The sequence below is a fragment of the Primulina huaijiensis genome, chromosome 8, assembly GCF_012295235.1.
Source record: "Primulina huaijiensis isolate GDHJ02 chromosome 8, ASM1229523v2, whole genome shotgun sequence".
NCBI lineage: Eukaryota > Viridiplantae > Streptophyta > Magnoliopsida > Lamiales > Gesneriaceae > Primulina > Primulina huaijiensis.
Window position 1 is genome coordinate 11,254,309 of NC_133313.1, and position 14,878 is coordinate 11,269,186.

The 14,878-nt window shown below is 39.5% G+C and overlaps 1 protein-coding gene across 1 annotated transcript; it reads right to left on the reverse strand.

Moving 5' to 3' along the window:
• Nucleotides 1–9,207: 9,207 nt before the first annotated feature.
• LOC140982063 (uncharacterized) lies at nucleotides 9,208–13,867 on the reverse strand. The gene is made up of 6 exons (XM_073448476.1): nucleotides 13,786–13,867; nucleotides 13,582–13,651; nucleotides 10,423–12,393; nucleotides 10,249–10,365; nucleotides 9,592–9,714; nucleotides 9,208–9,498 (listed from the first exon to the last, which is right to left on the reverse strand). Exons 3-6 carry the CDS (start codon nucleotides 12,391–12,393, stop codon nucleotides 9,208–9,210), a joined length of 2,502 nt encoding a protein of 833 aa, XP_073304577.1. The 5' UTR covers nucleotides 13,582–13,651; nucleotides 13,786–13,867.
• Between the last annotated feature and the right edge of the window lie 1,011 nt (nucleotides 13,868–14,878).

The window sequence follows — 14,878 nt, forward strand, 5'->3', positions numbered from 1 at the left end:
ACTAATCAAAGATCTCGTGGGCGAGATCGTATCACAGTTTGATTGATGCGGCCAACTCCACGCCTCTTGAGTTGTTGCTCCACTTTTATGGTCATTTGCACCATTTTGTCTAGATCCAAGTAGTGCCGAAGCTCCACTTGATCTTGAATCTCCCTGTTCGAACAACAAAGAAAACGAGTCATCGTCGCCTCACTATCTTCCTCAATAGTTGCCCTAATCATGACTACTTCCATCTCCTTATTGTAGTCCTCAACCCTCTTTAACCCTTGCCACAAAGTTTGTATCCTCTGAAACATCTCCCTATAATAGTGATTGGGCACAAACCTCTTCCTCATGACCCTCTTCATCTCATCCCAAGTTTCTATGGGTCTCTCATTATACCTCCTCCTAGTGGTCACTAGTTGATCCCACCAAATGAAAGCATAGTCTAGAAATTAAACCAACGCCAACCTAACCTTCTTTTGTTCGGAGTAGTGGTGACATTCAAACATAAACTCTACCCTCTTTTCACACTCTAAATATGCCTCCGGGACAGATTTCACATGGAACGATGGAATTTTCATCTTAATGCTACCCATGTTACCATCTTCCCTATTCCCATCATATCTACCACGTACGGCTTCTCTGCTTCCTCTACCAAATCCTCTACCTCTTCCATTCCTACCCCAATTCTCATTTTGGCTCTCCTCATCTATTACCAAATCATACTCTTCCTCTTCTTCCCCTCTACCCACATTTTTAGGCTTAGATTTATTTCCACTAGTACTAATCTCAAGCCTATCCAACTGCTCATGTAATGGCTCCAACTCAACCTTCATCATCCTACTAAAATGCCCAAAGAACGCCTCCATTTGAACTTTTGACAACCCCGGGTTCAAATTATCTCCTACTTCCCTCTCCATTTAAATTTCAGATTTGCACCTGTAAGAAAACGTTAGTAGAAAACACAATATATTCCTCACCCAAATGCTCATGATCACTCCAAAGAAAGTTCGCTCGTCTCTCCTCTCTTATTTTTTTTTCTAACAACAAATACTCACTAGTCACTCCAAAAAAAAAAATCAATCGCACTCAAGTAATTTCACTCAAATTGATTGTATTATCGAAAGTGTGCTCAAGCTTTGTATTTGTATATGAAACAATCTAGAACAACTTTTGAACAAATGTGATCGACTCCTTTGGACAGCGTAGACAAGCAATTTGAAGATAAATATATTTTTTTTGACTGTGTGAGGCACTTGTATGTGACTCAAAAAAAAAGGAATAGAACAAAATACCAAAAAGAAATAATGGTGTATTTTCGAAATTTTTGTACTTTTTTTTTTGGACGAGTACTACTCGAAAATCACCAAGAAAAAAATTTTAAATTTTTTTTGAGAATCACATATTCATGAAAAGACGAAGAACGATAAACCAAAACAGATCTGGAAACCAACAAAGAGATAACACAGATCTGAAAATTTAAGAACAAGATAACTTACTTGTATTCAATGAACCTGAGCTCTGATACCAAATGATGTGAATCCTCGTACGAATAAATAGCAAACACGATTAATTTAGAATGGCGCCCTCAATTCAAAAACGAACAAGGAATCAGAGTTGTCCCGATCTTTTGAATTAAGTATGTGTGTGTGATTTTCACCTCTAAACTATGAAAAGTTTAGCAACAAATAATTACGAAATAAACAATTGAAGAATCAGACGAACCTTCAAAGAACTTGTCTTTGACAATCCGTATAATATCAATCGACAAACGCCACAAAGTTAAAACTTTGATAAGTTTGATTTGAAGAACAAAGCAAGGCTTTGAATGTTTTGAGAGAAAACACTAAAACTTTGATATTCATTCAATAATCTGAATTGTGTGTCCCCAAAATTCGTCCAATATGTTTACATAATCAAAGATATGAAATCTAGTTGCCAAAATAATAAAAACACTAATTGTACAATTGGGTACTAATTGGATCAATTATATCAATTGAGTCTAATTTTTTTTTAAAACTACTGTGCGGAACATAATGCAATCAATCTGATATACATATCACAAGTTAAAAGTACAAGTCTTGTACAACATAGATCCATATCAAACTAGGGTTCATCAACTACATATCAAGTGATGAAACATATTCTACTGCTGGGTCCGAATCTCCACGCTAATCTTGTTCTCTCATCATCGTCTTGACCCTGATCTTGTCCCACTTGTTGTCATGCACACATACAGACACAACAACAGCCGGATAACTCCGGTGAGAATAATATTCCCAGTATAAACAATGTGTACATGCACTCATATGAATCGATATAAAAGAATGCAACAGATATCAATAACATGTATCATAGTCTGAAAAACATGAATCATTGTAAACCTGTAAATAACTCGTAACTTAACATCTCAGACTCAACTCATTTCTAATCTAGGGATCCCGATTCTTGGACATTGGCATAATATACCGAATCTCCGCAATAGAAGCCGATCCGCTCCTACGCAACATCGATATAAACCAAGCATCCAGTGTCTTGGCATATCCGCCAAAGATTTGGCACCTCCGCGATTGACTAGGCACCTCCGCCATGACTCAATACATGCTTTGCTATAACTCAATAGACTAAGCATATCAATCTCATAACTTGCAAACATCAATGCAATCAAATAAGTATGTGATTTAGGGAAACTCAAGTCAGATCTAACTCGAGTTATATCCTCCTGGTTCAACATTGATTTATACCTTTCGTTTTTCAGTTGAAACCGTTGTTTCTTCTTCTATCGGTGTCAAAGGAAGTCTCGATGCCGAAGCTGTCAATACCAATCTGAAATGACAATGTCGAGTAGCACAATCTCAACATATAAGTCCATGTCAGACATGTAAGGATCAATATTCACTCTCGGTACATTTTGACAGCATAACGGCGTCATTTCGATATACCGACAACTCAGTCATCAATCGAGTCAATATCACAACATCATATAAATCTCATAACCTCAATTTGTACAATAATCAGATACCAAATCCGTATAATCTCAATCAAATCAACTCTGAAAAATCATAACAATTTCATACGGTATCTGTTCTTCAATCCAGTTTCGATTATACGATGTCTAACATATCAAGAACACCATATATTACTCATATCTGATTCCTTCAATCTCATATTTTCAAATCATATCAAACCATAAGACAACTAACGTCTTTGTATAGCCGTTGTCGAGAGGAGCACGGTACTGTGTCCGGATCGCAAATCAGACTGGAGGATCTTGAACAAGCAAATTTCTAAGACTAAGTTGCAGCTGAAGTCTGAAGAACTGAAGATTATCATCTTATATATCCATGGCTAGGACTAAGTGGCTCCTCCTTTGAGCTGCACATCTCGCACATATGCGCGACCTTCCTCGGCGCATATGAGCGAGACCTACTGTCTCGGCATATCGGAAATCATCAACTTGCGCATATGCGCGCACCACTTCCGTGCACATGCGCGACATTCTCTAGACTCAGCATTGTCAAGCGTACCTGCTCGCGCATATGCGCGCCCACTCTTCGCGCATATGCGCGAGACCTACTGTCTCTGCAATAGTCTTCCAGCACAGCTCGCGCATATGCGCGTCTCTCTCTGGAGCATATGCGCGGGGTTCTCTGCCGGCCTCGCACGTACGATATCACATGCACCTCAAATCAAATCTCGGAGGGGTTCGTCTATAATCGCAACAATTCAGAATCATTAATCTCAAATTAACAAAATCGAATCTCGCGCATTACATTTCTCCCCCTCTAAGACACGATTTCGTCCCCAAATCATACACAATCAAATCATATACACTAAGAAATGTATAACAGAAGCTAAACAGGAAACTCACATTAGTGAAATAATTCTGGGAATTTCTGTTTCATGTCTGCTTCAGTCTCCCAGGTAGCTTCTTCAATGCCATGACGACTCCACTGAACCTTCACAAGCGGAATAGTCTTCGTTTTGAGCTGTTTTTCTTTACGATTAAGAATCTGGATCGGCTTCTCAAAATAACTCAGAGTTTCATCAAGTTCGGCCTCGTCTGGCTGAAGAATATGTGAAGCATCGGGAATGTACTTCTGCAATAAAGATACATGAAAGACATCATGTATTCCAGATAAAGAAGACGGTAATGCGAGTCGATAGGTGCAATCTCCTATCTTCTCGAGATTCTCATACGGCCCAATATATCGTGGAGACAATTTCCCTTTTTTGCCAAATCTGACAACGCCTCTGAAAGGTGAAATCCTCAAAAATACATTGTCTCCTGCCTCAAATACCAACGGTCTTCGTCGAACATTGGCATATTTGGCTTGCCTGTCTTGCGCTGTTTTCATTCTCTTCTGAATCAACTTCACTTTCTCAGTGATATCTCTAATCATATCAGGTCCAATCTCAGGTACCTCAGAGATATCATCCCAATGAAGAGGGGATCTACACTTCTTGCCGTACAACGCTTCAAATGGTGCCATCTCTATACTTGTCTAATAGCTGTTGTTGTACGAAAACTCACAAAGAGGCAAAGAATCTTGCCAACTAGTGCCAAAATCTAGCACTACAGCTCTCAGCATATCCTCCAGGATAGTCCGCTCTGACTGTCCATCGGTCTGAGGATGATATGCGGTACTCAGATGTAACTTCGTAACGAGAGCCGGCTGCAAACTGTGCCAAAAGTGCGAAGTAAACCGAGGATCACGGTATGATACAATCGACTTCGGCGCTCCATGCAATCTGACCACTTCTCTGACATAGATTTTGTAAAGCCCAAAAATCAGTATACGTAAAATCTATGCATTTATTTAATTTATGAAATTTCATTATTTTAATATTTATGTTTAATTGATCTACGTTAAAATGTTTTCTTGAGTTTTATGTTTCAGACGATTATTCGAGGCGGGATCGAGGAAAGGAGACCGGGATGATTTTCAGTGACTTTAATTGTGGTATTTTATTTTAAGTTAGGTTTGAGGCATTTTAAATAATTTATGAATTTTTAATATTTTTAAAGCCTAATTTAAATATTAAGTCATTTTAGGATTTTTAAACTTTTAAAGTTTATCAATTAGGGGATTTTAGTAAATTTATTATGGGATTAGAATTTTATTAATTTGTTGATTTGTTAACATTTTTATTAGCATGATTTATTTATTTAAAAACACTTTATAATTACTAATTAGGTGGTTTATTACACACCACACACACATATTAAAATATTCAATTATTCCAACACGTTTTCACACACACTCATACATGTATACGCACATCCCTTCATTATAAACAAAACACACATGTTTATTATTTTATTTGACTAAGGAGAGAAGAGAATTTTTCTTTAAACTCTCCTCCATCAACCTCTATATCATTTCTCTCTTCTCCAACTTCTTATTCAGCAATCGTTCCTTTCCTCTGAAATTTCCAGCAATATTTTGTTGAGTTTATTTCAAGAAAATCGAGCCACCTTCGTTCCGGATCGTCTCTCGCTCCGTCTCCGCTTGAGTGTCGTCGTTTCGGTATTATTTAATCGTCAAAGGCACGTATAATCTCTCTTGTCTGTATCGATCATGTCATATTATGCGTGTGTTGTTATTTATGCTTAAAATCATGTGTATGATGTGCAGAAGTTTGAGCAAATACGTTGGAACAGCTTTTGAAACGATTTTTAGATCTATAATTTTCGTTTTTATTGTTCTGGAAAAAATTGCGAAATTTTGGTTAATATTTTGAGAAAACTTTCAACAACAAAAATGTAGAAATTTTCAATGCCTTCGATTTGATATAAAATTCGAGATTTTTGGATTAAAATTGAGTGAGTTATGGAGTTTTTTGTGGGACTGCTCAAACTGCAACTTTTACGAAAATTGTGTTCTTGAAGTTTTATGTTGCAGACCTCGTTGGGGATCGACGGGTGATCGTTGCTGCATATAGGTATATTATTTATGATGTTGGGATGTTTAATGAAGCTTCGTTTCTTGTCGTTATGTGAGGGCCCGTGCACTTAATTAATATTTAATTATCAAACAACAAGGACTAATTGGTGTAAACAGCGAAAACGAGTTTAAAAACGTTCATTAGGGCCTACAGAAATTTCGGCATGACCTCCCCGTAAGTAGGACATCCCGAAAATCTCAAAACACAACAACAATAATATACGCTCGAAAATAACATCAAGTTCACAATCAACCACACAAACATCCTACAGCCGCATTGGCCAGTACTAGACACGACATACCACAATTAAAATCCCAAACAACATAAAAAATATCACCATACAGCTACACAGGGCATCTCCCTGGCAAATGTATCAAACCAGCATAATATATATAAATATCTGGAAACTCTGACACAAACCGACTTACTACTGGGTACCACTCGCTGACGCTCCACCAGACGCGTCAAATCCCCTGGAATGTCCTTCTATGGCATCAAAAACAACCACAACATAAAAAGAAAACAGGGGTCGGACCCCAGTACGACAAACCAGTAAAATCACGACGTATATAAAAGACATGTAATAATACCAAGTAAATGCAATGATATGCGATGCATGAATGGTAACAATGGAATAACGGATACCAAATGGAGTCCAAACGAATAGCATCATCAACAGTAACAGTGGCCACCCGTGCCAGGAATGCAGCATCAAATCGCCGCTCGTCCATGCACGTAGCATCGGGAATGCGAGTAGCTAAGTCGCTCGTCCCTAGCTGTCATCTGGGAATGTGGCTAATCCTAACCCACTCGTCCCTCTGATGACTCAATATATCTCAACAGAATCAACATAAATCGCCGTCGCAGGAGTCAAGGCTCAATATGTTATGTCAATATAATTTATGCATGAATGCATCAGAATAAACATTCAAAGCACGTAATAGCAAACAACATTCACCGAATATTCTTACACGCCAATATAAGCGTCATAATGATATAGGTTTGAGCGTACCTCAATTACAACTTACAATACCACGGTAAATTCTTAAGGACTTCCTGATGAACTCGTCCAACAATAAAACCTACAATATACATTCGCTATACACTTCAATACAATGCATTCCAAACGACTAAACCAAAATAAATCGGCTCGGTTAAAATTCGAAATCCGGGCAGCCTATATAAATCTTATACAATCTGAATTCAAGCTTAATACCTCAATAAACGAAACTAGAATGCACAACGGTAATTTCGCAAAGATGGCTCGCCGGAAAATGGCGCCGGAAACACTGTTCACGATCTGAAAACGAGCTGGAAATTAGCTGAAAACAGGATAAAGCTTAATTTTCCACTACACAAACTAATCCACCAAAACACAACTAAGAATTGAAGCCAAAAATCTTACCTAGAACCGAATCAAAGCTCACGAACAGTTGCTAGAAATCAACCCGATCGAACTCGATAACTTCCGATTCATGGCAGAAAAGAAACTAATAGAATGGAGAAAGAAGTTTGCTAAGCTGCTGCACTATTACTCCAACTACTGGCGGTGCGACGCGATGACTCCAGAGAAATGAGAGAAGTCGATGGGTTATTGGAGTGGAAAAGAAGGGATTTCTGTTCTCTGCTGTACGCTATACTCAACAAATGGGTTTTAATTAAATGGAAATGGGCTGGGCCCAGAATAAGTTATTGGGCTCTCACATTCTCCCCCACTAATAAAAGATTTCGTCCTCGAAATCTAACAAATACAATACTGATATCCACAACATTGCGTCTGATAATACATAGGAAATTCAGAATACATCGCGTAATTCATTACATTCTCAAACAAATGAGCCCATTCTTTTCGCATCTTTGCCTCTAATTCCCATGTAGATTCTTCTCTTCCATGCCTACTCCATTGTACCAAAACTAGTGGAATCGTCTTGCTCCTGAGCTGTCTTTCCTTGCAGTCCAAAATTTGCACTGGATGTTCAACATAGCTAAGAGAACTGTCTAACTCCACATCCTCGACATTCAAGATATGAGACGGATCTGGCTCATACTTCTGCAACATAGATACATGAAACACATTATGTATCAAAGACAAACTTTGCGGCAAATCCAAACGATAAGCCAATGTGCCAATCCTCTCAACAATCATATACGGACCAATATAACGCGGAGCTAACTTCCCTATATGTCCAAATCTCATAGTACCCCGAAATGGTGATACTTTCAATAAAACATAATCGCCCACTTGGAACTCTAAAGGTCTACGCCTTTTATTAGCATAACTGGCTTGACGATCCTGGGCTGCTTTCATCCTTTTTCTGATCAATTCAACTTTATCTTTCATCTCTTGAATAAATTCTGGTTTTGACATCTGTCTTTCTCCTACATCTTCCCAACATATCGGCGATCTGCACTTTCTTCCATACAAAGCTTCAAATGGTGCCATACCGATTGTTGCCTGAAAACTATTATTGTAAGAGAATTCAACCAAAGAAAATGATTCTTGCCAACCACCTTTGAAATCCATCACTACTGCTCGTAACATATCCTCTAGAGTCTGGATGGCTCTTTCTGACTGACCATCTGTCTGTGGGTGATAGGCGGTGCTCATAGCCAACTTTGAACCCAAAGCCGATTGCAAACTTTCCCAAAATTTCGAAGCAAACCTTGGATCACGATCAGATACTATGGTTACCGGCACACCATGCAATCTCACTATATGATCAATGTACAGTTTCGCCATTTTCATATAAGTACAAGTACGATCATATGGAATAAAATGAGCGGATTTAGACAATCTGTCAACAATCACCCAAATCGCATCACAACCACGATTAGAACGAGGTAGATGTGTCACAAAATCCATAGCAATATGCTCCAAGTTCCACTGCGGCACTTCAAGACTATGTAACATTCCACCAGGTCTCATTCTCTCAGCTTTAACTTGTTGACACGTTAAACATTTAGCCACAAAATGAGAAATATCTTTCTTCATACCTTCCCACCAGTAATGAGCTCTCAAGGTATGATACATTTTTCGAATTCCTGGATGAATACTGTGTCGACTACAATGTGCTTCCCGTAGTATAGCTTCTTTCAGATCTAACAAATTAGGAACCACAAGTCTACCATTAAAGCGCAGACTACCATCTGAGGCAACACTAAACTTTTATGTCTGACCTTTTCGAGACAATTCTTTTAATCTATGAATGTGCGGATCGGTCTTCTGTGCTGCTTTGATTCTGTACAAAATCTGTGGCTCAACTTGAATAGATGATACTACAAAGTAGTCTCCACTGATCTGATAAGTCCATCCTGAAGTTCCAAGTGCTCGTGAACTTTAGAGATAGTCAAAGATGTCAGCATAGCATTCTGAACTTTCCTGCTGAGGGCATCTGCAACAAGATTCATTAGCCCTGGTTGATACTGAATCTCACAATCAAAGTCTTTAAGCAACTCCATCCATCGACGTTGTCTCATTTTCAAGTCAGGCTGTGAGAAAAGATATTTAAGACTCTTGTGATCCGAATAAATCACAAATTGCTCACCGTACAGATAATGACGCCATAACTTCAATGCAAACACAATAGCAGCCAACTCTAAGTCATGAACTGGATATCGGGTCTCATGCGGTTTCAACTGACGAGAAGCATATGCAATCACTCGCCCATTTTGCATTAAAACACAACCAAGTCCATTTAGAGATGCATCTGAACAAACAACATATCCACCTGAGCCTGATGGCAAAGCTAGCACTGGAGCTGTTGTCAACTTTTCCTTCAAAGTCTGAAAACTTGACTCACATTCATCAGTCCACACAAAACGTCGATCTTTTTGCGTTAATTGGGTCATAGGCCTTGCTATAATAGAAAATCCTTCAATAAAACGCCTATAATATCCTGCCAAGCCCAAAAAGCAGCGAATATCGGAAATATTCGTCGGTGTTGGCCAATTGATAACAGCTTCCACTTTACTAGGATCCACTGATACTCCTTGAGCTGATATAACATGACCCAGAAATACTACTCTGTCCAGCCAGAATTCACATTTAGAAAATTTTGCATACAATTGCGCTGCTCTTAGTGTCTGGAGGACTAACCTTAAATGTTCTCGATGCTCTTTCTTTGTCTTTGAATAAATCAGAATGTTATCTATGAAGACAATAACAAATCTGTCTATAAATTCTCGAAAAACGCGATTCATCAAATCCATAAAAACCGCTGGTGCATTAGTCAATCCGAAAGGTATAACTAGAAATTCATAATGCCCATAACGTGTTCGAAATGCTGTCATCGGAACATCTTCCTCTCGAACTCTAACCTGATGGTAGCCAGAACGAAGATCGATCTTTGAATACACTGATGTACCCTGCAACTGATCAAACAAGTCATCGATACGTGGTAGAGGATACTTATTTTTTACAGTAGCTTTGTTCAACTGCATGTAATCAATGCACATTCTCATCGTTCCGTCTTTCTTCTTTACAAACAATACCGGAGCTCCCCAAGGTGACATACTTGGTCTAATATAGCCTTTTTCCAGTAAGTCCTGTAATTGCTCTTTGAGTTCTTCCAATTCCGCTGGAGCCAAACGATATGGTGCTCTCGAAATAGGATTTGTCCCGGACACCAACTCAATGCTAAAATCGATTTCCCTCTGGGGTGGAAATCCAGGAATCTCATCGGGAAATACATCAGGGAATTCCTTGACAACAGGAATATCTGATACTTCAAACCCTTTTCCCTGAGTCGCATCAACTGCATAGATCATGAATCCTTCATTTCCTGATGACAAGATTCTAAACATTTCCATTGCTGACACTAATGGAATACGTGATTGCGAATCACTACCGTAAAAATTCCATTTACTGCCATAATACGGTCTAAATCTGACAACTCCATGGAAACAATCAACGGTAGCTCGATAATTTGACAGAGTATCCATTCCCAGAATACAGTCGAAGTCAGACATATCTAGCTTGATTAGATTAGTTATCATAATATTATCATTGAATCTAATCACACAATTCAGAATTATCTCATGAGACATCAAACATACACCGGCAGGTGTAGAGACTGACACAGTATCTATCAACGGAGTAGTAGCAATCTCATGCTCATCAACAAATACAACAGATACAAATGAATGAGATGCTCCTGTGTCTATCAGTATACGAGCAGGATGATTAAAAATAAGACAGATACCTGCAATAACTCCGCCCTGTGCGTCTTGAACTTGATCCTGAGTTAGAGCATGAACTTGAGCCTGCTGTGGCCCTGGAAAACGCTGCGGAACAGAACCTCTAGGCTGAGGATAGCTAGACTGCTGAAAAGACTGAGTCGGAACAAAAGGTCTAGTTGCTGGTCCTCTGAAACCTTGACCAAACTGAGGTTGCTGAAATTGTTGTCTTGCTGCATTCGGACATACTCTAGCATAATGTCCAACTTGCCCACAGATATTACAAGATCCATGAACTCCCGTACACTGAGTACTGATATGCTTACCACCACAACGATCACAAAATACTCCACCTGGTGACCCAACTGAACCTCCACGCTGACTGCCAGAACTAGAAGAACTACTACGACTCTGTTTCTTGAACTGTTTTCCTTTGGCCTTAAAGTGTTGCTGCTTTGGTTGCTGATAAGACTGCGAAGGCTGATACGGCAGTAAAGGACGGTATAGTGGTGCACCAACTGGCATCGGCACATTGCCTCCGAAACTCTGAGGAAAACCTGGTTGAACTGACTGTGGTTCTGCCAAAAGTAGACTTGCCTCCACATTCTTGGCTTTCTCTACAGCATCGGCATAATTAACAGGCGCTCCAGCAACTACTAAAGTGCAAATGGTTCGATTCAATCCTTGCATAAAATGCGATAGCTTGTTCCGATCACTGCTAGCAACATGAGGAACATAGGCAAGAAGTGCTGAGAATTGAGATGCATACTCCACTACAGTCATGTTACCTTGAGTCAATCTATTAAATTCAGCTTCCTTGGCCGAATAATACGAAGGCGGTGAATATTCTCGAGCAAACTGTGCGCAAAATACATCCCAAGTAACTCTTTCACCTGATTCCTTCAGAGCTTCCTCGGTAGTTTCCCACCATAACTGAGCTCGGTCTTTTAATTGACAAATAGCCAACTTAAGTTGCAAATCAGGAGTGTACTCCAACATATTAAACAAACGCTTCATACTTTTTAACCATGCTACAGCTTTCTCACCATCTTCATTCCCAAAGAATCGAGGAGGACGCATGTTCTGAAATCGGGATATCACTAGTTCCATTTCACCCATTCCTCTAGTCAACTGATCCACTTCATGCTCAACGTTAACATTTCGTGCTTCACCGCGAGGACGACGACCTCGTCTTCCCCATTCAGTCTCGTTAAGTCCTCTCACATTAGGAGCTTCAGATTCCTGAGCAACTTCCTTTCCTTTTCTACCCTTACGTCCAGGTGCCATCTACAAGACACAAGGATTTAATCCAATGGCAGAAACAAAATAATCGGTCTAGTATAAGAGCATAAACTTAAACTAATACGTTCTAGTCATGCTGATACAATTAATTCAAAACATACAAACAAGTAAGAGCAAATAATCAAACACATGCACAATCATTTTATTTGTGCCTAAACTCGAGTGTCCTAGACTATAATTCGAGCGTATCCCAGTCACGCTCTGATACAATCTGTGAGGGCCCGTGCACTTAATTAATATTTAATTATCAAACAACAAGGATTAATTGGTGTAAACAGCGAAAACGAGTTTAAAAACGTTCATTAGGGCCTACAGAAATTTCGGCATGACCTCCCCGTAAGTAGGACATCCCAAAAATCTCAAAACACAACAACAATAATATACGCTCGAAAATAACATCAAGTTCACAATCAACCACACAAACATCCTACAGCCGCACTGGCCAGGACTAGACACGACATACCACAATTAAAATCCCAAACAACATAAAAAATATCACCATACAGCTACACAGGGCATCTCCCTGGCAAATGTATCAAACCAGCATAATATATATAAATATCTGGGAACTCTGACACAAACCGACTGACTACTGGGTACCACTCGCTGACGCTCCACCAGACGCGTCAAATCCCCTGGAATGACCTGCTATGGCATCAAAAACAACCACAACATAAAAAGAAAACAGGGGTCGGACCCCAGTACGACAAACCAGTAAAATCACGACGTATATAAAAGACATGTAATAATACCAAGTAAATGCAATGATATGCGATGCATGAATGGTAACAATGGAATAACGGATACCAAATGGAGTCCAAACGAATAGCATCATCAACAGTAACAGTGGCCACCCGTGCCAGGAATGCAGCATCAAATCGCCGCTCGTCCATGCACGTAGCATCGGGAATGCGAGTAGCTAAGTCGCTCGTCCCTAGCTGTCATCTGGGAATGTGGCTAATCCAAACCCATCGTCCCTCTGATGACTCAATATATCTCAACAGAATCAACATAAATCGCCGTCGAAGGAGTCAAGGCTCAATATGTTATGTCAATATAATTTATGCATGAATGCATCAGAATAAACATTCAAAGCACGTAATAGCAAACAACATTCACCGAATATTCTTACACGCCAATATAAGCGTCATAATGATATAGGTTTGAGCGTACCTCAATTACAACTTACAATACCACAGTAAATTCTTAAGGACTTCCTGATGAACTCGTCCAACAATAAAACCTAAAATATACATTAGCTATACACTTCAATACAATGCATTCCAAACGACTAAACCAAAATAAATCGGCTCGGTTAAAATTCGAAATCCGAGCAGCCTATATAAATCTTATACAATTTGAATTCAAGCTTAATACCTCAATAAACGAAACTAGAATGCACAACGGTAATTTCGCAAAGATGGCTCGCCGGAAAATGTCGCCGGAAACACTGTTCACGATCTGAAACCGAGCTGGAAATTAGCTGAAAACAGGGGAAAAGCTTAATTTTCCACTACACAAACTAATCCACCAAAACACAACCAAGAATTGAAGCCAAAAATCTTACCTAGAACCGAGTCGAAGCTCACGAACAGTTGCTAGAAATCAACCCTATCGAACTCGATAACTTCCGATTCATGGCAGAAAAGAAACTAATAGACTGGAGAAAGAAGTTTGCTAAGCTGCTGCACTATTACTCCAACTACTGGGGGTGCGACGCGATGACTCCAGAGAAATGAGATAAGTCGATGGGTTATTGGAGTGGAAAAGAAGGGATTTCTGTTCTCTGCTGTACGCTATACTCAACAAATGGGTTTTAATTAAATGGAAATGGGCTGGGCCCAGAATAAGTTATTGGGCACTCACACGTTAGGCGCTTGGGAGATTGAATGTCGTATAGAACCGTTTGTTGTCAAAAAGTCACGTTCACGGGTTTGTTGGGTTGATTGTGATTTTGGTTGTTTTGGGACAATTGTTTAGGCTTGGGTCATTGAATTAGTAGCCTAAGATGAGCTCGTGGTGTTGATTCTTGGTCTGTGCAGTCGTGTCGAGGGAGTTAAGCATATCACATTTAGAATTTTCGTAAGTTTCATGCCACCGTAGGTACACGGACCTCTCCACGGGGTCCGTGCCTTTGTTTCCTTCGAGTAGCCCTTTTTGCGAGCCAACACGGACCCCTTACGGACCTAGGCACGGGGTCCGTGCCTCCTATTCCTTTTGAGTATTACTTGGCAGTACCTAGACGGACCTGTACACGGACCCGGGGTCGGGGTCCGTGTACTCACGTATTTTAAAAAAATTTATTTATGATTTTGAGGTTTGATGTTATGGTTTAGCGCAAGGATTTATCAAAGTCGTGTTATTGGAAATTAAAGAATATCCTAAGAAATTATTGAAATTGAGAGTAAGCATGATATTTACGTCTAAGTTATGCAAGGTAATTATGAAATTTAATGTAGTATGTTGCAGC

Excerpts from the sequence above, each read along its gene's own strand:
- LOC140982063 (XM_073448476.1), bottom strand. The coding sequence starts at position 12,393 with ATGGCACCTGGACGTAAGGGTAGAAAAGGAAAGGAAGTTGCTCAGGAA. Across the intron at positions 10,366-10,422 it reads TGTCACCTTGGGGAGCTCCG|TTGAACAAAGCTACTGTAAA; the intron begins GTATTGTTTGTA and ends GATTACATGCAG. Across the intron at positions 9,715-10,248 it reads TTCGTTCTGGCTACCATCAG|ACTTTGAAGGAAAAGTTGAC; the intron begins GTTAGAGTTCGA and ends TCAAGTTTTCAG.